Below are 24630 nucleotides of genomic sequence, written 5' to 3'. Positions count from 1 at the left end.
GAATGTTAAATAGACAATAGATGCAGGAGTAGGCCATTCAGCCCTTCGAGCCAGCACCACCATTCACTGTGATCATGGCTGATCATCCACAATCAGTATCCTTTTCCTGCCTTCTCCCCATATCCCTTCACTCCGCTATCTTTAAAATCTGCTGCACCGAGTCATTGAGAATCAGGCATAAGAACACAGATGTCTCAGAGGCTGCAGGGCATTCTGAAAGGGGAGGGTGAGCAGCCAGCTGTCGTGGTGCATGTGGTTACTAACGATATAGGAAGAAAGCGGGATGAGGTCCTACAAGCTGACTTTAGGGAGCTAGGAGATAAATTAAAGGGTAGGACCTCAAAGATAATAATGTCAGGATTATTACCAGTGCCACGTGCTAGCCACAGTTGGAATAGCAGGATAGCTAGAATGAATATGTGGCTTGGGCGGTGGTGCAGGAGGGAGGGTTTCAGATTCTTGGGGCATTGGAGCTGCTTCTCGGGGAGGTGGGACCGGTACCATCCGGACAGTCTACATCTGGGCAGGGGCGGGATCAATGTCCTAGGGAGATTATTTGCCAGTGCTGTTGGGGAGGTTTTAAACTAATATGGCAGGGGGATGGGAACCCACACAAAAAAGAAGAGGGAAGCGATGCAGAGACCAAAGCTAGAGTTAGTGAAGAAAAAAGTAAGAGTAGAGTGCATAAAAGTGAAAAGCAAAAATCGCATAGGTCACTAGATTCTAAAAGGATGAGTATAAGGGCACTTTATCTAAATGCCTCGTAGTATTAGAAACAAGATTAGTGAACTTGTGGCACAGATCAGTACCAAGACATGATTTAGTAGCCATTGCAGAGACCTGGTTGCAAGGTGGAGATGACTGGGAATTAAATATCTAAGGGTATCACGTAATACGGAAAGATAGACAGGAAGGCAAAGGAGGTGGCGCTCTTAATTAAAGATGAGATCAAGATGATTGTGAGAGATGATATAAGATCTACAGAGCAGAATGTTGAGTCCATCTGGGTAGAGATTAAGAATAGTAAAGGGGAAAAAAATCACTGGTGGGTGTTGTCTATAGGCCACCTAATAAAAATATTGCAGTGGCAGAGGCAATTAACCAATAATTGAGGCTTGTAAGAACGGAACAGCAGTTGTCATGGGGGATTTTAACTTCCACATAGATTGGGTGACTCAGGTTGGTCAAGGAAGTCTTGAGGAGGACTTCATAGAATGCATCCATGATGGCTTTCCTGAGCAGCATGTTAGTGAACCTACAAGGGAAAATGCTTTCTTAGATCTAGTCCTGTGCAATGAGACAGGTGAGATTAATGATCTTGTAGTCAGGGATCCTCTTGGAAAGAGTGATCATAGTATGATAGAATTTCGCATTCAGATGGAGGATGAAATAGATCTAAAACTAGTATATAATGCTTGAACAAGGGGGACTACAACAGGATGAGGGAGGAGCTGGCAAATGTGGATTGGGAGCACAGGCTATTTGGTAGGACAGTTGAGGAACAGTGGAATACTTTCTAGGAGATTTTTCACAGTGCTCAACAAAAGTATATTCCAGTCAAAAGTAAGGACAGTAAGTGTGGGGAGAGCCACTCCCTTGGATAACTAAGGAAATAAAGGATAGTGCGTGGGCACGTGGCCAAGTGGTTAAGGCATAGTACTAGCGACCTGAAGGTCGTGAGTTCAAGCCCCAGCTGAGACATGTGTTGTGTCCTTGAGCAAGGCACTTAATCACACATTGTTCTGTGACGACACTGGTGCCCTTCCCTTGGACAACATTCGTGTCCTGGAGAGGGGAGACTTGCAGCATGGGCAACTGCTGGTCTTCCATACAACCTTGCCCAGGCCTGCGCCCTGGAGAGTGAAGACTTTCCAGGCACAGATCCATGGTCTCGCAAGACTAACGGATGCCTACTATAAAAGATAGTATCAAATTAAAAGCTCATGTGTACAAAGTCACACAGAGTAGTGGGAGACTGAAGGACTGGGAAAACTTTAAAAAGCAACAAAGAACAACTAAACAAGAAATAAGGAAAGGGAAGATAGAGCATGAAAGTAAATAGCACAAAATATAAAAACAGATAGCAAAAGTTTTTATATATAAAGCGGAAGAGGGTGGCTAAAGTCAATGTAGGTCCCTTGGAAGATGATAAGGGGAAATTGATATTGGGTGATAACGAAATAGCTGAGGCATTGAACAACTATTTTGTGTCAGTCTTCACGGTGGAGGACACGTCTAATATGCCAAAGAATATTATAGACGAAATGGGAGAGAAGGACCTCGATAAAATCACTGTCACTAAAGAGATAGTGAGGAGATAGTGGCCTGAAGATAGATAAGTCCCCTGGTCCTGATGGGATGCATCCCAGGGTGCTGAGGGAATTGGCTGAGGTTATAGTAGACACGTTGGTAATCACTTACCAAAATTCTCTAGACTCTGGGCAGGTCCTGGTGGATTGGAAGACAGATGTCATGCCACTTTTTTAAAAAAGATGTAGGCAAAAGACAGGCAACTATAGGCCAGTTAGCTTAACATCTGTAGTCAGGAAAATGCTTGAAGCTGTCATTAAGGAAGAAATAGCAAGACATTTAGAAAGGAGTGGTTCCATTAGACAGATGCAGCATGGATTCAGAAAGGGCAGGTTAGGTCCTGTTTGACCAACTTACTGGAGTTCTTTGAGGACATAATGAGTGCAGTGGGAACAGGATACTTGGATTTCCAGAAGGCGTTCGGTTAAGGTGCTGCACAAGACTTATAAATAAGATACGGCTGCATGGAGTCGGAAGAAGTATATTGGCATGGATACTGGATTGGTTGACCAACAGAAGGCAGAGAGTTGGTATAAATGGGTGTTTCTCCCATTGGCAGTCAATGGTGAGTGGGGTGCCACACGGGTCGGTGCTGGGCCCGCAGCTGTTTACCGTTTACGTTGATGATTTGGAAGAGAGGACTGAGGGTAGTGTAGCAAAATTTGCTGATGACACTAAACTGAGTGGAAAAGCAAGTTGTACAGAGGATATGGAGAGTCTGCAGAGGGATATAGATAGGTTAAGTGAGTGGGCCAAGGTCTGGCAGATGGAGTACAATGTTGGTAAATGCAAGATCATCCACTTTGGAAGGAATAATAGAAGAGCAGATTATTACTTAGATGGTGAAAGATTGCAGCATGCTGTTGTGCAGAGGGACTTGGGAGTGCTTGTTCATGAACTGCAAAAAGTTGGCTTGTAGGTACAACAGGGTATTAAGGCGGCAAACGGAATATTGGCCTTCATTGCTAGAGGGATTGAATTTAGGAGTAGGGAGGTTATGCTGCAACTATACAGGGTACTGGTGAGGCCGCACCTGGAGTACTGTGTGCAGTTCTGGTCTCCATACTTGAGGAAAGATATACTGGCTTTGGAGGCAGTGCAGAGGAGGTTCACCAGATTGATTCCAGAGATGAAGGGGTTAACCTATGAGGAGAGATTGAGTCGCCTGGGACTATACTCTCTGGAATTCAGAAGAGTGAGAGGGGATCTTATAGAAACACACAAAATTTTGAAGGGTTAGATAAGAGAAGTAGGAAAGTTGTTTCCATTGGTAGGTGAGACTAGAACTAGGGGACATTGCCTCAAGATTCAAGGAAGAAGATTTAGGATGGAGATGAGGAGAAACTTTTTTCCCAGAGAGTGGTGAATTCTCTGCCCAGGGAAGCACTCGAGGCTTCTTCACTAAATATATTTAAGATACAGTTAGATAGATTATTACACAGTGGGAGAATTAAGGGTTATGGGGAACAGGCAGGTAGATGGAGCTGAGGTTACGGACAGATCAGCCATGATCTTTTTGAATGGCAGAGCAGGCTCGATGGGCCAGATGGCCTACTCCTGCTCCTATACTTATGTTCTTATACCCACTTCTTGTTATACTTATTATAAATATACAGTACATTTTTATGTATTGTCTTGTACCGCTGCTGCACAAATTTCACAACATAACTCAGTGATAATAAACCTGATTCCAATTCCATTCCAATGGTCATTGTTACAGAAATCAGTTTTATACTGTGGACTTTCTAAATTAACTAATTTGTAAAATGCCTCAGATAACAATGTAATATATATTTATGAGATACAGCACAGAACAGGTCCTTCCGGCCCAGTGCACCACAGTGTTCAGCAACCCACCTATTTAACCCAAGTCTAATCACCCGACAATTTACAATGACCAATTAACCTACTAACCAGTACAGCTTTGGACCGTGCGAAGAAACTGGAGGAAACACACGGGGTGAACAAGCAAATTCCTTACAGACAGCAGCAGGAACTCTGAACTCTTGAGTCCACACAGCATAATAGTATCCCGCTAACCACTACATAACCACAACATCCAAATTTTGAGTCACCTATCCTATCCTAATAATGTTACTTTATTATAATGACCAACATGCAGCTCTAGCTTCTACCACACAAAATTGGACTTTGATATCAAATCTTTGTCTTATTGGCTTACAAACGGCAAGAACACTTCAGTAGTCCATTAGCTCTCAAGTATCTTAAGAATGGCAAAGGCAGAATGTCATGCTAAATTTATTTTACTGTAATAGCAAAACGATTCTCCTACTGTAGATTTAAAATGTAGGAATCTGATTTAAATATTTTATTTATCTATGATTATTAACCATGTAACATAAAGATCAAAGTTCTGCCCAATACAGACTAAGGCTGCTATTTAATGAAACTAAGGTTAAAGTCATATACATTTCAGGCAAAAAACAGTTTGAAAAGTATTACATAAAATGTTCATAAAGAATTCATATGATGGGATGAAGGATTACAAATCTAGGATTCTCTTCAGTGTTTTTAATTTTCATCACTATACAGGTAACCACAACTTAAAGAAGTTATTATACAGAGGAGCGTTCACACTGTCATCACCGTTTTCTACTTGAAATTACACATCAACTCTACAATCCAATGCCCTGAGTCTGAACTTTCCGCTCTAGATCCTCCACAATCTTCTTCAGCTGATCAGGATCTTGGAAGAAATGGACATACAGAATTCTCTCGCCTCTACAATTGAAGCTGCTCGCCAACATTTGACGTTTTGACTTTATGTCATCAGCTATATTTCTGATGATCTGGGGTAGTCGCTGCAATTGATTTTCCAATCTTTGAAGAGGTTCTGACAGTTCCTTCAAAATAAACAGAAAGATTAAATAAATAACAATGGAGGCTATAACTAATCACCTGAAACATCTTAAACTGTAATTAATTTGCTTACTTCTACATTGTGTCTTAGAGTATTCCTTTTGTATTTGAATTGTTTTTTAAATTGTGTTCGTTATGTGTATTTTGTTTTTGTTTTGCTACTTCAGCTCCAAAATAACAATTATTTTGTTCTCCTTTACACTCTTGTACTAAAGAATGACAATAAACAATCTTGATTCTTGAAATATCCTTGAAATGAACACTTAATTAAGAATATGTAATGTCACATTACCTGCAACTTGCATATCCTATCCACAAATATATACACAAAAGGTAAGGAATTGAGGAAATGGCTACTTTGGTTGAAAGAATATGGTTAACATGGATAGAAACTATAGTGACTATTTATAGGGGCACAAGGAATTAGTTTACAGATTGCTTTGTGGGAGACAAGAAGCAGCAAGACATTTTACAGAGAGTTACAGGTGTCCTCATACATGAAACAAATATGTACAAGTTATTAAAAGGGAAAGGGAAAATTCTACAAGGGATGCAGTATATTGTTGAGAGCACTTCTGGAGAACTGTTTCGGTCCCTTCCAATAAAAATCTACAGTACATTACAGGCCCTTTGGCCCACAATGTTGTACCACCCATGTAACCTACTCTAGAAACTGCCTAGTTACCCTACCGCATAGCCCTCTATTTTTCTAAGCTCCATGTACCTATCTAAGAGTCTCTTAAAAGACCCTATTGTACCTGCCTCTACCACTGTCACTGGCAGTGCATTCCATGCACCCACCACTCTCTGTGTAAAAACTTACCCCTGATATTCCCTTAGTACCTACTTCCAAAATCTTAAAACTATGCCCCGTCATGTTAGTCATTCCAGCCCATGGCAACTGAAGGCATGGTCACTGGTGGTGGGGCAGTTAAAGTCAAAGACGTTTGAGAGATCAGAACGGGAGAAGCGTGGAGATCTACCATGATTCAAGACTGAAGGAGAAATCTTCTTGTGCTGGGTCTATAAAAGAGCTATCCAATCAGTTCCTCCACCTTCCGCCCCTCCCCACTCTCACCTTCCATAACTTTGTTGGTTAGGGAAACAGAAAGAACATAGAACATAGAAATCTGCAGCATATTACAGGCCCTTCGGCCCACAATGTTGTGCCGACCATGTAACCTACTCTAGAAACTGCCTAGAATTTCCCTACAGCATAGCCCTCTCTTTTTCTAAGCTCCATGTACATTATCTAAGAGTCTCTTAAAAGACCCTGTTGTATCTGCCTCTACCAATGTCACTGGCACCCACCACTCTCTGTGCCAAAAACATTCAGTGTCACGCAACCCTGCCACTTCAATCTGGCCCACGCCAGCCCCTCTGTACCTACCTCCAAGCATCTTGAAACTATGCCCCCTCATGTTAGCCATTTCAGCTCTGGAAAAAGCCCCTGGCTATCCACACAATCAATGCATCTCATCATCTTATACACCTCTATCAGGTCACCTCTCATCCTCTGTCGTTCCAAGGAGAAAAGGTCGAGTTTACTCAACCTATTCTCATAAGGTACCCCCTCCATTCCTGGCATCATCCTTGCAAATCTCCTCCACATTCTTTCTATAGTAGCCACATCCTTCCTGTAGTGATGTGACCAGAAGTGAACACGGTACTCCTAGTGGAGTCTGACCAAGCTGTAACATTACCTCACGGCTCTTGAACTCAATCCCACAGTTGATGATTACCAACATACCATACACCCTCTTAACAACACTGTCAACCTGCGCAGCAGCTTTGAGTGTCCTAAGGACACTGGCCCCAAGATCTCTCTGATCCTCCATAGTGCCAAGAGTCTTAGCATTAATTTTGTATTCTATCTTCAAATTTGACCTACCAAAATGAACCACTTCACACTTATCTGGGTTGAACTCCATCTGCCACTTCTCAGCCCGGTTCTGCATCCTATCCATGTCCTGCTGTAACCTCTGACAGCCCTCCAGACTATCCACAACATCTCCAACCTTTGTGTCATCAGCAAACTTACTAACTCACCCTTCTACATCTTTATCCTGGTCATTTATAAAAATCACAAAGAGGAGGGATCCCAGAACAGATCCCTATGGAGCACCACTGGTCACCGACCTCCATGCAGAACACAAACCATCTACAACCACCCTTTGCTTTCTGTGGGCAAGCCAGTTCTGGATCCACAAAGCAAGGTCTCCTTGGATCCCATGCCGCCTTACTTTCTGAATCAGCCTTGCATGGGGAACTTTATCAATAAAAAGGATTCCACTTGCACTTCAAACACTTGTTTATTCCTGGGATGAAAGAGTTCTGGAAGGAAGGTTAAGTAGGTTGGACTATACTCATTGCGCTTTAAAATAATGAGAGCACAAGACTGTGTGCTTAGCCCCCCTGCTCTACTCGTTTAATGTGAGGCTAGGTACAGCTCCAATATAATATTTAAGTTTGTTGATGACGTCAAAGCTGTGACAAATCAGCATATAAGAGGGAGACTGAAAATCTGGCTGAATTGTCTTTTGCACTTCAGTTGTTTGTCCATCTCTGTCATGCAGGGTTTTTCATTGAATCTATTTGGTTTCTTTGTATCTACTGTGAATGCCTGCAAGAAAATGGATCTCAGGGATGTAAATGGTGACATATATACTTTGACAAAAAATTTATTTTAAAATTTCAGAGAATCTTAATGAAAAAAATCAGATTCAGGTGGAATTTTACAAGACAGATGAAGAGACCTAGGAACTGGGGGCACAGTTTCAGGATAAGGGGTTTATTTATATATTTAAGACAAATCAGTAATTTCTTTCAGAGGCTCATGAGGTTTGAGAGCTTTTCAAGCTTAAGAGCACTTTACCCGAGAGCACACTGAATCACGAATATGTTCAAGACCAAGATGATACATTTTCAATCTAAAGGACAGGTGAGTTTTACAGGAAATGATCAGGAAAGTTAAGGAGATCGAGACTAGGTGAGCCATGTTCAAACTGCCTGAAACAGCCACATGATCTACTCTCATCTATATTCTTATTTTACATGCATTTACTCAAAGGGAGGAAAACAACATTTAGTCAGTTTGCATCAAACTCACCAAGATCAGATATTATAAACCAAAGTATAAAACTCCTTCCACCCCTTGCCACTGTGCCAGACATTCTTATCCTCAGTTAACATCAGTTTTCACTGATCCCTCCAAGAAAGCCAGATTGTAATCCATTCTGTCTGATCAACAGTCTCCAATAGAAACTCTTTCAAAACTGTCTGAGATAGGCAAAAAGAAAGTTAAATACAGAGGTAGAAAAGAAGGAAAAACTCCCCACCCAGGCAGCAAATCAAGCTGTGCAAACCATACAGGAACAATCAAATTTTCTAAAAGTAATCTATATTTTATCTGGAAGCTACCAAATTTAGATCAATTCTGCCAAACTAAGTGCAAATCTACAACAAATGTTAGGACCACCAGACTCAAATCAGTTACTTTCCTTAAGCAGTATGGCTAATCCAACACCTCCACACCACCCCCCACCCCATCACCACTACTTCCATCATTTCCTGTCAGTCACTTTATTCACAGACAATCTTGTGCCTAGCATCACTCTACAGACATATAATCAATATATGAATATAAGCTCCCTTATGTATACTTATTGTGCTTTTTTTAATATTGTGTTCTTTATCTTATTCTGATTTTTTGTGCTGCATCGGATTCCAGAGTAACAACTATTTTGTTCTCCTTTACACTTATGTAGTGTAACAACCTTGAACTGCTGAACTTGAAATGATTCCCATGCAGACTTGAAAACACAGTGAGCCTTGGTGTAGATTGTAACTTCTGAATGACATATTAACCCACCCACCAGTAAATTACCTCACAATGCAGTAAAAGCTCTTTGGATCCAGAATACATGACACTCTGAAGTTTCTCAATGTCAGATTCCAGTGCAGACCGCAGATATGACTGCTGGCACATCGTTTCTTTCAACTGGTCCTTTAAATGAGCAATTTCCTGCTGCAGACTTTTGGCTTCCTCTTCTAGACCACTGTAGGTTTTGAACAGTTGCTGATTCTTGCTTCCCACTAAAATCTCAGAGAGTCTGAAATAAAGAATGGAAGGAAAAAAACATGTTCCTTTGACTTTAAATCTACAGCTTTCTGGAGTAGAGAATTCTAGTAATTTACCAACTTAAAGAAATTCCAACATACATCAAATAACTGTCTTTTATCTATACCTACAACCCTTATTTGAGACTCACTCAGTTGTGAAATGTTCCATACACCTTGTTCCTTCTGCTTAGGGTCTTATGTTTCAATGAAGTCACCCACATTTTTATGAATTCCAAAGAAAACAGGCACAACTTTCATAGAACAACCCTCTCATCCCAGTATCACTTTTGGCCTGTCCCCAGTACCTTCCTTTAATAAGTTGATCAAAACTATAGATTACTTCAGGTGCAGTTCACCATTTACAGTAAACTGTAACAATATTTCTCTACTTTTAAAATCCAAATCCACATGACCATCAGACATAGAAGCAAAATTAAGCCATTTGGCTCTTCGAGTCTGCTCTGCCATTCAATTACAGCTGATTTATTTTCCTTCTCAACCCATTCTCCTGCCTTCTCCTTATCACCTTTGAACCCCTTACTAATCAACAATCTATCAACTTCTGCTTTAGATATATCCAATGACTTGTCCTTACCAGCTGTCTGTGGCAATAAATTCGAAAAATTCACCTCCCTCTGGCTAAGGAAATTCTTCCTCATTTCTCTTCAAAAGGGATGCCTTGTATTCTAAGGCTGTACCCTCTGGTCTTAGACGCTCCAACTATTGGAAACATCATCTGCATGTCCATTCTATCAAGGTATTTCAATACTCTACAATGCTAGCGCATCCCTTCTTAGATAAGAAGCCCCAAACTGCTCACAGTACTCCAAATTCTAGCCCTCTCAAAATTAATCCATAGAAACAAACCCCGATATGCATTTGCCTTCTTAATTAATTGTTGCACTTGCATATTAGTTACTTGTATTTCCAGTACAGTACAGGTCCACAATCTCTTATCCGAAATCCTTGGGGCCAGTTGTATTGCAGAATTCAGAATTTTTCGGATTTCAGACCCCACCCCCCATACCAAAAAAACACATATGCTCAAGTCCTTTATTTAACCTGTGTCAGTGCGGTGGACTTTAGGACCTGGCAGCGCACCAAACCTACGCACATCCTCCCATATACTTTAAATCATCTTATAATTACTTATAATACCTAATACAATGTAAATGCTATGTAAGTAGTTGTTGTACTGTATTGTTTAGAGAATAATGACAAGAAAAAATTTTTATTTCCAACAAAAACATTCAATAAAACAAAAATATACACCTTCAAATTAACCGAATCAAACACGTGGTAAATGACTCTTTGGAATAAATGTAGAACTTCACTGTCACTGTCACTATAAAACTTCAGTAACTTGTCTTTCTGTTTATTTAAATCATATACAGTTCCAACACTAATTTCCTTCAGTAAGGTGGGTTGATAATGATTAGATGCTTCCTTCTCTTTTTTTCATTGTTACCCATAGGGGTATCTGCTGCTCTTTTTAACATTTTCACAGTGAAATTAAACACGAAGTCAACAGTGAACACAAAATATCAGCGAACAGCAAATGCACGTGTAACCAGTACGAGCGCTGAGCCACAACTGACGTCTGGCGGCCTCTGCTAGTGCTGCCACGTCACACCTGAGTGACGTCTGCTGTTGGCGAAAAAAACTTTGGTTTTCGGAGCTTTTTGGATTTCAGAATTTCCGATAAAGGAAAGTGCACCTGTACTGGAATTATACATAGATCGCTCTGCTAAGTCCACTATTATGTCTCTGCATTTCTATCTTTTGATTCTTCCTACCAAAGTGCTTGACCTCACACTTCCTTATCTTCAACTCTATTTGGGTGAAGGGTTAGGTACCTAACCTTAACCAATACAAGACTGCACACTCAGAATTCTAAATCCTGACACAGCAACAACAAAAACTGTATTCCACTACAACACGTAATGTGTTGGATCAACATATCCGTTTTGTCAGGTCAGAAATCCAATACAATAAGAAGAGGAAATGTCACAGGTTCTACCCAATCTGCTCATTACTTTAAGCAACTTTCATTTTCATATCAAACTATAAATTACCTCTTACTTGGGTGAATGTTGGTATGTTAGGAAATTGACAGGAATATGTACAGGGAAAATTAGTGTAGAATGATTAACTTATCTCATTAACAGGAGGTTTTTGCCCACAGAACTCCTGCTCACTGGATGTTTTGTTGTATCTTGCACCATTCTCTGTAAACTCTAAAGACTGTTGTGTGTGTAAACCCCAGGAGACCAGCAGTTTCTGAGATACTCAAACCAACCCATCTGGCACCAACAATCATTCCACAGTCAAAATCATATTTCTACCCCATTTTGATGTTTGGTCTGAACAACAAATGAACTTCTTGACCATGTCTGCATGCTTTTATGTACCAAGTTGCTGCCACATGATTGGCTGAGTAAATATTTGCATTAATGAACATGTATACAAGTGTATCTAATAAAATGGCTACTCAGTTTGTCGTAAGGATACATGAACAGAAATTAAGCCCAGGATGTCTTGGTTCAACAGTACAGGGCATCAGCGAGACCGAACTAGTACACCATTCAATTTTGGATTGCTTACTTTAGGTGGACAGCAGATGTTGTAACCAGCAGCAAACAAAAAAAATCTAGTGGAGGAACTCAATTGGTCAGACAGCATCTGGGTAGGTAGAGAGATAATCAACATTTCAGGCCACCTTCCACTCTGCTGTCCATCCTGAAGCAGGGTCTCAACCCAAAACAGCAACCATTCTTCTGCTTCCACAGATGCTTCCTGACCTACTGAGCTCTTCCAGCAGTTTGCTTTTTGGATGAAGGGTTTTTTTTTGATAAGGAATGATTAAGCAAGTTGGCCCTATACTCATTGAAGCTTAGAAAAAAGGTGACCTGAAAGTTAACTTCTTTATAGTTCCTGGAATGAACTGCCAATGGTCTTGGCAGGTACAATTGCAACATTGTGTAGGTACATAGAGGGAATGGTCTTACAGAGTTATGGGCCAAATGCCAGCAAATGGATCTAGCACGGAGGATGTTGGGCCGAAGGGTCTGTTTCCGAACTGTATTGCTCTAGGACTCTAATTTTAAGAATGACATTATTGAAACAGAAGGTTGTTGGAGGTAGACAATGTAGATGCTGAGGATGTTTTCTCTTGTAACATAAAAAATAGACCCAGAATCAGAATTCAAGATGATATCTGAGATGTTGACAAGGAGGAACTTAATTCTCCAAGAAGTTATAATTTTGGATCAAATCTGCAGCCTGCAATGGATCCAACTGACTACAAACATTTGTACCAACCTACCATGCAGTGCCTCAAAGGCCTTACTAAAGACCACGTACATACAATCGCCTCAAAATTTTCAAATTTGAGAGATGGGATTAACCATAAACAAACCCATGACAACTATCCTTAATCAGAATTAAGAGATGACGTATGAAATGTCGATAAAAAGCAACTTTTTCTCCAAGAAGTTATTTCAAGCCTTTTAAAGCGAAGAAAAATGCTGTTCTTTAAAACAGTTATGAGCAAATCAAAATCATATTTGTAACAAATAATAACCAGCGATTGCCAATTAAAATTAATCTATGCAGCATATTATAAGCAAACCACTTAATATCTGGTAAAAATTCACACATTTTGTGATCACGTTTTATTATTAAGGTTCTATTTATTTTTTTTCTCTCTGCTAGATTATGTATTGTATTGAACTGCGGGCTAAGCTAACAAATTTCACATCACATGTCGGAGATAATAAACCTGATTCTGATTATTTGTCAATTTCATTATTTTTCACAATTTGCCAGTTCAGCATTTGGATAGACAATCTCTGGCAAGAAAAACCCAAGAAAATGCACATTTTGACCTCCTTACCTGACAGTAGAGGCATCACTTGAATCGATTAAGGCCCGTTGTTTGTTACTTGTCAACAGAGACTTGTCAGACAGCATTTCCAAATGCTGGTCAAGGTCTCCTCTGCGTTGATTCAACTCTGTGGTCAGACTCTCGAGGTGCCGATGGGTCTCTCTATGTCTACACAGTTCCATTTCGTATGCCAATTGAAGTAGTTCAAATCGAGCTTTCTGTTTGATCAGCTGACTAGCAACCTGGTCCTGCTTGGAGGTATAGTAATCTTGACGAGACATCTGCAGATCAAAATTACCTTTCACAACCGGCATATTTAAGAGTTGTGTGTTCTCAACAATCAGATCAGGAAGCTCCTTGTTAATTAGCTGTTCAATTTGGTTATTTATCACAGTCAGTTCTTTGGACAAACTGTTCTTCTTGACTTTTGCACCACTTGCATCATCGAGCAGCTGATGAAAAATTAAGTCACATATCAGATTTCAACATTTCAAATTGTTTCAATTTATATGCTTATTCTTCTATCTTTCTTTCTTTCTCCTGGTAACATCTGTGCTTTTTCACTTTCTAAATGTTCTTTGCTGAAGGTAGTGACCTGACAGGATACCTCTAATGCTGGCAGATATCAAATTATTTAACAATCAAACTATGCACATTGAACTAACAGAGAAAGGATTTTTTAGATCACAACACACAGGAGCAGAGCTTGGCCATTCAAGCTATGCACATTGAACTAATAGGGACAGATTGTTTTATTAGCACTTTGTCACACATTTCCAATTGCAGCTTTTTGGTAGTGTTCAACATAAGCAGATAAGATTTGCCAGAATGTTGCCTGGACTCGAGGTACTGAGTCATGGAGGGAGGTTGAGCAGGTTGGGACTTTTCCCCACTGGAGCTTTGCAAATGGAGGGGTGATCTTATGGAGGTGTATAAGATTATGAAGCATAGAAAGGGTGAATGCACACAGTGCTGAGGTTTAAGGGGAGGGGGAGAGATTTAACAGGAACATGGTGATCAATTTTACACTCAGACATTGATCAGAATATGGAATGAGCTTCCAGAAGAAGTGATAGAGACAGATACATTAACAGCATTTAAAGATATTTATCAAGTACATAGTAGATTTAGTGGGATATGGGCCAAACACAGGCTAATAGGGACTAGGCCAGATGGAAATCTTGGTTGGCATGGACCATTGGGCCTATTTCCATGCTGTATGACAAAAGCACCCAGTCAGGAATACAGCAAGTTGTGTAGAATAACCCTTCATTGGGCTATTAAAAGAGTTCTGCATTGCAATCTGAACTCAAATAAAAATACATTGAGGGGTTTGCTGTCATGAGTTAAGACCTCGAGGAAAAGAGAGTTCTCCTTTATCAACACTGACTCCTTCATTATGAAAGCCAGAATACCCAGTTATTGTTATCTACACCATACTGATCCCTGTTGCATCAACTAGTTACAGATTGTCAAATGGAAAATAACTGACTCTGCTTTGTGTTAGTCACCACCAACCCTGCATCCAGTAATCTTTCAGTGGCTCCTTATTGAATAGCTCACAACATTCAAGTATCTCAAAGCGCAGTTAAATAGCCAAGGTATAGACTGTTTCTGGCTAAGTTCTGGAAATTGGAATTATTCTAAATGGGTCTTTGGTGGTCAGCTTGAACGTGGTGAAATGTTTCAGGGCTGGAAGAATATGAAGGTAATACTATCAATAATGACAAGTATGAAAATAATGACTCATTCAATTATTGGTTCTACAGTTGCTCATTTTATCCATGCTAAACCTATTATTACTTTTTAAATTCTCTTGTCATCTTTTCTGCCACAAGTTTTTCTTCCCCTCCCCCTTTCCTAATTTGGTACTTGTTCAAAAACTATTGCATCTGTAACCCTTCCTATTCAGGTGATATACTGTTGCTCCTGTACACAAATTCTGTTAAAAAAAACTACTTGCTTTTGTTGGACCAAATTCTGTTAGAGAAGGAAAATCAGACTAACTGAGAAAAGGACTTCAATCAGATTCAGGAAAATATGCAGTCATACAGTAAGGAAACAGGCACCCATTTACACCTGCTTTCAGATTTTGATTGTACTGTACACCAGGGGCAATTTATCAACAGGTACATCTGTGAAACACTGGAGGACACTGAAGAACTAGAAAGAAACCCATGCAATCAGAGGAAAAATATATAAAGATTAAGAATAGGTCAGGATTAAACCCAGATCACTGATGCTGTGAGCTACTTGCTACGAAACAAATGTCCCTCAAACTAATCTTTACAGTGGTGTAGCAGACCATAATCCCGAACCTTACAATTTTACTCATCTAACTCTACCATTCAGATCCAGTCCCCACCACCTTCAGTGGGCAGTGAATTTCAGAGATTCATTACTGTCTGTTCGGAGTTTGTTACTTATCATTAATTTTTTAAAAACCTCAGCAGCTATACTGTCAAACTCCATTAAGATCTCATATGTCTGAATAAGATCGCCCCTCATTCTTCTAAACTCCCAAGGAAGAGACCCAAATTGTCCAGGTGTCCGGGTTCTCCAGGCAGGACAACCTTTATCCAAAGAAATAGCTTGGTGAATCTCCTTTTTACTGCATCAAAAGCTAATATATCATTTATTGATAAGCGGTACTATTTATTTATTCATTTATTTGTTTATTTAGATTGACCATACGGAAAAGGCCCTTCCAGCCTTCGAGCTGCACCACCCAGCAACCCACCAATTTAACCCTAGCCTAATCAAGGGGCAACTCATAGTAACCAATTAACCTACTAACCGGTATGTCTGTGGACGGTGCGAAGAAACTGGAACACCCGGAGGAAACCCACACGCACACGGGAAGGAACATACAAACTTAGAGGACTCTGAACTCCAATGCCTCGAGCTGTAACAGCATCCCGATAACCGCTACACTACTGTGGCACCCACCAGAGGACTGCAGACACTAACTACCTTCTCAAGGTTAATTAGAGATGGACAACAAATGGCATCCTTGCCAATGATGCCAAGACCTCAAATGCAAATATATTTTAAAAAATGAAGATGCCTTGCCAATTACTTAGCCTGAAATACCCATCTGTGGACCAAGAGACATAACCTCATGCGTCCTATTCTCAGCCGTTTGAGAATGGGTCCACTCAGGTGCAATAGTGGAAACATGTGCATGGAGTTGGAGGAGGCAGCGAAGGTACTTAATGAATACTTTGCTTCAGTATTCACCAGGGAAAAGGACCTTGGCAACTGTGGGCATGACTTACAGTGGACTGAAATACTTGAGCTTATAGACATTAAGAAAGACGATATGCTGGAGCTTTTGAAAAGCATTAAGTTAGATAAGTCACCGGGACCAGATGAGATATACCCCAGGCTACTGTGGGAAGCAAGGGAGGAGATTTCTGAACCTCTTACGATGATCTTTGCATCATCAATAGGGTTGAGAGAAGTACCAGAGGATCAGAGGGTTACAAATGTTGTTCCCTTGTTCAACCTCTCACTGCTACAGGCAGAAGTTCCCACTTGCTTCAAAAAGGCAACAATTATACCAGTGTCTGAAAAGAATAATGTGGGCTGCCTTAATGACCATCGCCTGGTAGCACTCACATTGACAGTGATGAAATGCTTTGAGAGGTTGGTCATGACTAGACTGAACTCCAGCTTCAGCAAGGTCATGAACCCATTGCAATTTGCCTATTGGCACAATAGGTCAACGGCAGATGCAATCTCAATGGCTCTCCACACAGCTTTAGGCCACCTGGACAAAGCAAACACCTATGTCAGGATGCTGTTCATTGACAATTGCTCAGTATTTAATACCAATATTCCCACAATCCTGATTGAGAAGTTGCAGAACCTGGGCCTCTGTACCTCCCTCTGCAATTGAAACCTTAACTTCCTAACTGGAAAACCACAATCTGTGCGGATTGGTGATAACATATCCTCCTCGCTGACGATTAACACTAGCACACCCCAGGGGTGTGTGCTTAGCCCACTGCTCTACTCTCTCTATACACGACTGTGCGGCTAAGCATAGCTCAAATACAATCTATAAATTTGCTGATGATACAACCATTTTTGGTAGAATCTCAGGTGATGATGAGAGGGTGTGCAGGAGTGAGATATGCCAACTAGTGGAGTGGTGCAGCACCTGACACTCAACGTCAGTAAGACGAAAGAGCTGATTGTGGACTTCAGGAAAGGCAAAACGAAGGAACACATACCAATCCTCATAGAGGGATCAGAAGTGGAGTGAGCAGTTTCAAGTTCCTGGGTGTCAAGATCTCCAAGCATCTAACCTGGTCCTAACTTATCGATGTAGTTCTAAAGAAGGCAAGATAGCAGCTATACTTTATTAGGAGTTTGAAGAGATTTGGCATGTCAACTAACAAACTTCTATAATTGTACCATGGAGAGCATTCTGACAGGCTTCATCACTGTCTGGTATGGAGGGGCTACTGCACTGCAACGAAAGAAGCTGCAGAAGGTTGTAAATCTAGTCAGCTCCATCTTGGGTACTAGCCTACAAAGTACCCAGGACATCTTCAGGGAGCAATGTCTCAGAAAGGCAGCTTCCATTATTAAGGACCCCCAGCACCCAGGGCATGCCCTTTTCTCACTGTTACCATCAGGTAGGAGGTACAGAACCCTAAAGGCACACACTCAGCAATTCAGGAACAGCTTTTTCCCCTCTGCCATCGAATTCCTAAATGGACATTGAATCTTTGGATACTACCTCACTTTTTTGCAATATACACTATTCTTGTTTTTGCATGTTTTTTAAAAATCTATTCAATTTACCTATACTGTAATTAATTTACTTAATAAATTATTTTTTTCTTTTTTAATTTTATTTATTATTTTTTTCTCTGCTAAATTATGTATTGAATTGAACTGCTGCTAAGTTAACAAATTTCACGTCACATGCCGGTGATAATAATTCTGATTCTGAAGAAAGGGAGTGGAGATAACCCAGGAAATTATAGTCCAGCTGACTTCAGTGGTGGGCAAATTGTTGGAGAAGATCCTGAGAGGCAGGTGTGACAAAAGAACCAGTTATCAAAAGATTGATGCCAATAAGAGGACAATGGGGGAACATGCAAGATGCTAATAAGAGAGAGACGAGAGGGATTAACGAAAAGGAGACACAGATCCGAGTATTGTCATTGACCGGTGGCTTTGAACCTTGAACTGTTTGAAGTTTGATGGACAGGCGATACCCCAGCAGGGGGATAAAAAAGGGACAGGTTCGCTAAAGCAACAGACGCACGACACCATGAGGTAACGAGACCCTGGAAGCGGTGTGCCCCCACAAGTTGGTGGGAGTTTTGGAGGTCTGGTCGCGGGACCAGCCATAGACGCACAGGGTGGAAAGATACGGTCGGGCGGGAACCTGGTGTGTGTCCGCCCTTGCCTGGGTGCCGGGTTCACCGCAGAAGAACAATTGTATCTGGAACGGAGGGGTCACAGTCGGTGACCTCAGAAGACATTACAAAGGGCTCGCCCGAAAGCTAACTGCGAGGAATATCGAAGCTCGGTGTGGAATCCGTTTTGAATATTCATTCGCTTTCACTCTCTCTCTTCTCCCCGCCCAACGGCACAACAGCGATTACTGCGAACTGAACTGAATTGAACTGAACTTTGCGTCACTTGAAACTGATCATTTACCCCTAGACTGCAATAGAGCTTGATGGATCCTATTTATCCTAGTTCTGTGTACATGTGTGTTTTATCATTGCTAAACTGTTGCATTTATATCCTTTTGATTAGAGTACTGCGTTCCTTATTTCTTTAAAAAAACTTTCTTAGTTCCAGTAATCCAGACTCCACCTAAGTGGTCCATTTCTGGTGGTTTGGCAACCCAGTTACAGGGTACGTAACACAGGATTTATGAGCATTTAGAGACATAATCTGATCAGTAATAATCAGAATGGCTTTGTCATGGGCAGGTCATGCCTTATGAGCTTGATTGAATTCTTTTGAGGATGTAACAAAACACAGTGATGAAGGTGGAGCACTGGATGTAGCGTATATGGATTACGGTAAGGCATTTGATAAGGTTCCCCATGCAGGGCTCCTTCAGAAAGTAAGAAGGCATGGGATCCAAGGAGACCTTACTTTGTGGATCCAGAATTAGCTTGCCCACAGAAGGCAAAGGGTGGTTGAAAATGGTTAGTATTCTGCGTGGAGGTCAGTGACCAGTGGCGTCCGCAGGGATCTGTTCTGGGACCCCTCTCTTGTGACTTTTAGAAGTGACCTTTGATAAAGTAGTAGAAGGGTGGGTTAGTAAGTTTGCTGATGACACAAAGGTTGGGGGTGTTGTGGATAGTCTGCAGGGTTGTCAGAGGTTACAGTGGGACATCAATAAGATGCTGAGAAGTGGCAGATGGATTTCAACCCAGATAAGTATGAGGCAGTTCATTTTGGTAGGGCAAATTTGAAGACAAATATAATATTAACGGTCAGACTCTTGGCAGTGTGGTGGATCTGAGAGATCCTGGGGTCTGTGTCCATAGGACACTCAAAGCTGCTGTACGGGTTGACAGTGTTGAAAAGAAGGCGTATGGTGTTGGCATTCATCAACTGTGCGAGTGAGTTCAAGAGCCCTGAGGTAATGTTACAGCTATATAAGACCTCGGTCAGACTCCACTTGGAGTACTGTGTTCAGTTCTGGTCACCTCATTAAAGGAAGGATGTGGATACTATAGAGAGAGTGCAGAGGAGATTTACAAGGATGTTGCCTGGATTGGGGAGCATGCCTTATGAGAATAGGTTGAGTGAACTTGGCTTTTTCTCCTTGGAGCGACGGAGGATGAGAGGTGACCTGATAGAGGTGTACAAGATGATGAGAGGCATTGATTGTGTGGATAGCCAGAGGCTTTTTCCCAGGGCTGAAATGGCTAACACGAGGGGGCATAGATTTTTTTGTGGGCCGAAGGGCCTGTAATGTTCTCAATATTCTATGTTCAATATATATAACCTCTTGTACAATATTTGGTGATTAAATCAGAATCTTATAAACCTGAAACGTTAATTCTCTATCTCTGCCTGGCCAGTAGAGTGTAGTCAGCATTTTATGCACAATTTGCTTGCACTTACATTCGACATCACAACAAAAGCCAAGGGTTGGTTACAAATTAAAATGATTACTGGTTATTTGCTCAGTCCTGCCAAGAGCACAATTTTATTCACTATTACTAACTCTCCACTCCACCCGAAGGATTATGCTCCTCCAACAGAAAAGAGTTTCAATCTATTATTTCCCAATACAATAATAAATCTTACCTTCTGGCTTCGTATGGAGGAGATTATCTGTTCCATGTGTTGAAGTCTAGCCTCCGTACCTTGTTCTTTCGCTTTCGTCAAAATTATCTGGTGCTGGCTACTGCTGTATGCTGCTTGGATTCGACCCATTTGTTGCCTGTATTCTTCAAGGGCCTCATTACACTCTCCATGTATAGGCTGAGAAGTTAAGTCCACCAGCTGAAATTTTTCCACATCGGAGCTTCCGACCAGCTCCGCAATGCCCTTAAACAGCTGTTTCTTGGTATATTCTGTGAGAGCAGCTGTGCATTGCTCTTCTTGCTGCAGGTAATGGTCCAATACAAGTTGTGACAGGAAGACAACCTCTTGCTCTGCTCTCTTTACTGACTCCACGTTTGAGCATGTAGAGCTAAGCTCCTGAACCTCTTCTTGAATCTTTAACAGTGTGCGGTTTAATTCAGCATTTTCAATACTTAGTAATTCACGTGTCTCTCTTATCAGTCTGGCACATTTTTCCTCCTCATCCCTTAGCTGCATTGGTAAATTATGTATTCGATTGGCCATTACTTGTTGCTTATTTCGTCGCTGGATTTTAAGACTTCGAGTCAACTGTAGTGCCTCAACTTCCTTTTCCAGCTCCTCAATGGTCAGCTCAGTCAAACTACCATATTTTGACTTCACATCTTTAGGACATGTCTCCAAGACCTTATCCAAGTCTTTCTGATCCAACAGGCGATCTTCAACTTCGAGTCTTTCCAGCCCACTCAACTCTTCATCTGTTAATACATTCTGTCCACTTACAGTACTGCAGAACCATTCTACAAACATTCTTTCATCGCCAATGTCAAACCACCAATCAAAATGCTCCCCATTTAATTGATTGGCATTGGGATAACCAATTTTCTTTAATGTCTCTACAAATATTCTCCCATTCATTGTGGTCAGTACATGATAATTTTTCTGGGGTCTGAATGAAAGAAGATTTAAAATATCCAACTGCAACAAAGTGGTATGCTGGATATCTGTTTTAATCTCAAGCAGAAACAATATATTAACTCAATTTACAGAAATGTAGCAGTATTTCTAGAAACAAAAGAAAGGCCTGGAGATCAAAAATATCACAATGACATTCTCCTAATGAAAAAGTGCCCTTTCCGCTCCGTATTTAAACCGATATGGTGGCAATGATTCAGTCAGCAGGATCACAATAACTTGTCTGCTCAATGTTTTATCCCACTAGGAACCTTCAAAAACTTTGGTTTGGAGGTGCTTTAAGTTTAGATTTGAGCACAGACCATTGAAGTTTTTAAATAACTGACTTAAAGAAACTCCAAATCACTTAATCAATGGGAACAAAATTAACTAATAAAATTGGTACAAATACCATTAACAGGTAATGTGGAGTTATAGGCACACTGATTTAATGTACATAATCATCTATCATGCTTCACACCTTTAAACAGAATTGTAGTATTAATCATCAATAGAACACTGAAAATGGAGACACTCCTATAACAGGAAATGCTCAGTTCTAACCATAACGTACAAATTTGATATTTTCAGCAGATTTCAAAATACAATTCCAATATATGCATCTTTCCATCAATTAAAACAAACATTTAAAAGCCTTTGTTTCTATAAACTTAATACCACAAGATTATTTACAGATTATTCTTTTCAGATTCTTTAGCACCACTAATAGAGTGCATTCAGTATGATACATAATCAGAAACAAATTTCATTCCAAAATATGGACAATCTTACAAAAATATATAAGTAGAACAATGGCTTAATTTCAAATTGGGGACTAAAGAGCTAACTTTTCTAAAGAATAACATGAATATTGTGGAGATGTTGCGGGTGAACAAAAAACAGTTAAAGTCTCAATCCTAAAGAAATCTTATAAACCATTACAACTGTGGCTGTACAGATTTGTCCGGGCCTAATAGATCCTGGGTCCCATTGGCCGAGATCCCGGAACCGCCAGGAGGGGCGATCCAATCGGTACAGACCCAAACAGCACCGTTCCCAGTGGCCCAGACGCTGAAGGATGCGGGTGGGTTGCTCCCATTGGACGTGGCGGCCGATGAGGTGTACCCAATGGCCAAGAAGCTGAAGCAGCAGGTTGAGGCGCTCCCATTGGGCGAGGGGACGGGTGAGGCGTCCCCATTGGGCGAGGGGACGGGAGAGGATTCCCCATTGGGCGAGGGGACGGGAGAGGCGTCCCCATTGGGCGAGGGGACGGGAGAGGCGTCCCCATTGGGCGAGGGGACGGGAGAGGATTCCCCATTGGGCGAGGGGACGGGAGAGGATTCCCCATTGGGCGAGGGGACGGGTGAGGATTCCCCATTGGGCGAGCGGACGGGTGAGGATTCCCCATTGGGCGAGGGGACGGGTGAGGATTCCCCATTGGGCGAGGGGACGGGTGAGGATTCCCCATTGGCCGGGGAGCCGAAGCCGCCGGGAGTGGCGCCCCCTTTGGCCGGGGAGCCGAAGCCGCCGGCAGTGGCGCCATCTTTGGCCTGGGAGCCGAAGCCGCCGGCAGTGGCGCCATCTTTGGCCGGGGAGCCGAAGCCGCTGGGTGTGGAGCCCCCCTCGGCCAGGGAAGCGGGGCACCCGAATGAGGATTGCCCATTGGCCGAGGAGGCAGGGCACCTGGCTGAGACCCGCCCATTGGCCGGGGAGCCGCCGCACCCGGGTGAAGTCCGCCCATTGGCCGGGGAGCCGAGTGAGCGCCGCCCATTGGCCGGGGAGCCGGGTGAGCGCCGCCCATTGGCCGGGGAGCCGGGTGAGCGCCGCCCATTGGCCGGGGAGCCGGGTGAGCGCCGCCCATTGGCCGGGGAGCCGGGTGAGCGCCGCCCATTGGCCGGGGAGCCAACAAGGTTTCTTCCATTGGCCGATGAGCTAACAGAGGCACTTCCATTGGCCGAGTAGCTGAAGTCTGGAGAGAAACTCCCATAGGTCGAGGCGCAGGAGCAGCTGAATGAGGCGTGCTCATTGGTCGAATCCCCAAGAGCGGCACCTTTGGCCGAGTAGCAGGAGCAGCCGGATGAGGCACGCTCATTGGCTGAGGAACAGAACTCTGATGGACTGTTCCCATCGGCCGAGTACCTGAGACATAAAGTGGGGCTCCTATTTGCCTAGGGGGTGGAGCAGCCGAGTGAGCGGCTCCTATTGGCCGATATGCCGGAGCTGACAAATAAGGGGCGCTCGTAGGCTGCGTCGCAGGAGAGACCGAGTGAGGGACGCCCATTGGTCTAAGCGCTGGCGAGACCTTGTTTGGCGCGCCCATCCGCCCGGATAGCGGATGGGTTGTACGAGAGGCTGTCATTGACCGCGATACCTGCGGGGTTTGGTATGGTGCTGCCATTGGTCGAGCTAGCGACCGTGCGGTGTGAGGCGTTCTCATTGGCCCAGACGACTGCCGAGCCATTGGTCCGCGCGTGGAAGACGCGTCGCGAGGGCCCCCCAGTAACCTGTGCGTAGAGGGTTCAGGACCAGTTAGTCTCATTGGCTGAGACGCCAGCCGCGTTGGATGCGGCGCTCCAATTGGTTGAGGAACCGGCAGCGCCAGTTGAGGAGCTCCCATTGGCCGATGCATCAACCATGCAGGATGAGGCGCTCCCATTGGCTACCAGGGGAAAAAATAGCGCCAAGTCCGCTCCAGTAGGTCTTGTACGAAATGTGTGGGTGCACCCTTCAAAACATTGACCACTCCAACGCCTAATGTGCGGTTCGAGTTGGCGACGGCCGAGGAGTTTCAAACATTGCTCGACCCACCCACCCCCATTCTCCTCGATAGAACTTGAGTTCAATGGAGCAGGTCCGATTCACGCCTCACATTTTGTTTTCCTCTCTGATGCGACGCTTCAAATAAATACTTCAAATACAAATAAAACTAACCTGCCCGTCTATCGCCGGTCCGCCCTCAGCCGCTGCTGTCCGTTAGCGCGCACGCCACCGGAAAACAAAGCCAACGAACCGACGTGTTGAGGTAAGAAGTTGCGCTACTAAACCCGCCTCGAGCTTGTGGTGCGGTTGACGGCAGCGCCGCTGCTGGTGGGAGGTCAATATCGAAGGCTCAGCGCCGCTGCTGGTGAGAGGTCAATGTCACCGCACAGCGCCGCTGCTGGTGGGAGGTCTATATCGCAGGC

At 42.7% G+C, this 24630-nt stretch overlaps 2 protein-coding genes across 4 annotated transcripts in view; one reads left to right on the top strand and one right to left on the bottom strand.

Annotated features, from left to right (window-relative positions):
• Positions 1–4624: 4624 nt before the first annotated feature.
• haus3 (HAUS augmin-like complex, subunit 3) lies at positions 4625–24484 on the bottom strand. Of its 2 annotated transcripts, none has more exons than XM_063049575.1 (5): positions 24380–24484; positions 20498–21498; positions 13208–13650; positions 9077–9302; positions 4625–5174 (listed from the first exon to the last, which is right to left on the bottom strand). In XM_063049575.1, exons 2-5 carry the CDS (start codon positions 21410–21412, stop codon positions 4947–4949), a joined length of 1812 nt encoding a protein of 603 aa, XP_062905645.1. In that variant the 5' UTR covers positions 21413–21498; positions 24380–24484; the 3' UTR covers positions 4625–4946. The 2 variants fall into 2 exon arrangements, with proteins under 2 accessions (XP_062905645.1, XP_062905644.1); XM_063049574.1 differs by having other exon boundaries at positions 20498–21508; positions 24380–24475.
• LOC134347238 (PRELI domain-containing protein 1, mitochondrial-like) overlaps positions 23466–24630 on the top strand; it is a 68221-nt gene continuing 67056 nt past the window's right edge. For both annotated transcript variants that reach the window (XM_063049579.1, XM_063049578.1), the window contains exon 1: positions 23466–24470. The gene's annotated coding sequence lies outside the window, so the exon portion shown is untranslated. The remainder of the gene's footprint in view (positions 24471–24630) is intronic.

This window comes from Mobula hypostoma, chromosome 5, assembly GCF_963921235.1.
Source record: "Mobula hypostoma chromosome 5, sMobHyp1.1, whole genome shotgun sequence".
In the NCBI taxonomy this organism is placed as follows: Eukaryota; Metazoa; Chordata; class Chondrichthyes; order Myliobatiformes; family Myliobatidae; genus Mobula; species Mobula hypostoma.
Note: the sequence above shows the minus strand (reverse complement) of the source record. Positions and strands in the feature narration are given on the sequence as shown.

Coding starts and splice junctions, on each gene's coding strand:
- haus3 (XM_063049575.1), bottom strand. CDS start 21,412: ATGAATGGGAGAATATTTGTAGAGACATTAAAGAAAATTGGTTATCCC. Junction 13,651..20,497: donor CCTCCATACGAAGCCAGAAG/GTAAGATTTATT, acceptor ATTTTTCATCAG/CTGCTCGATGATGCAAGTGG. Junction 5,175..9,076: donor AGCTTTTACTGCATTGTGAG/GTAATTTACTGG, acceptor TTTATTTTGAAG/GAACTGTCAGAACCTCTTCA.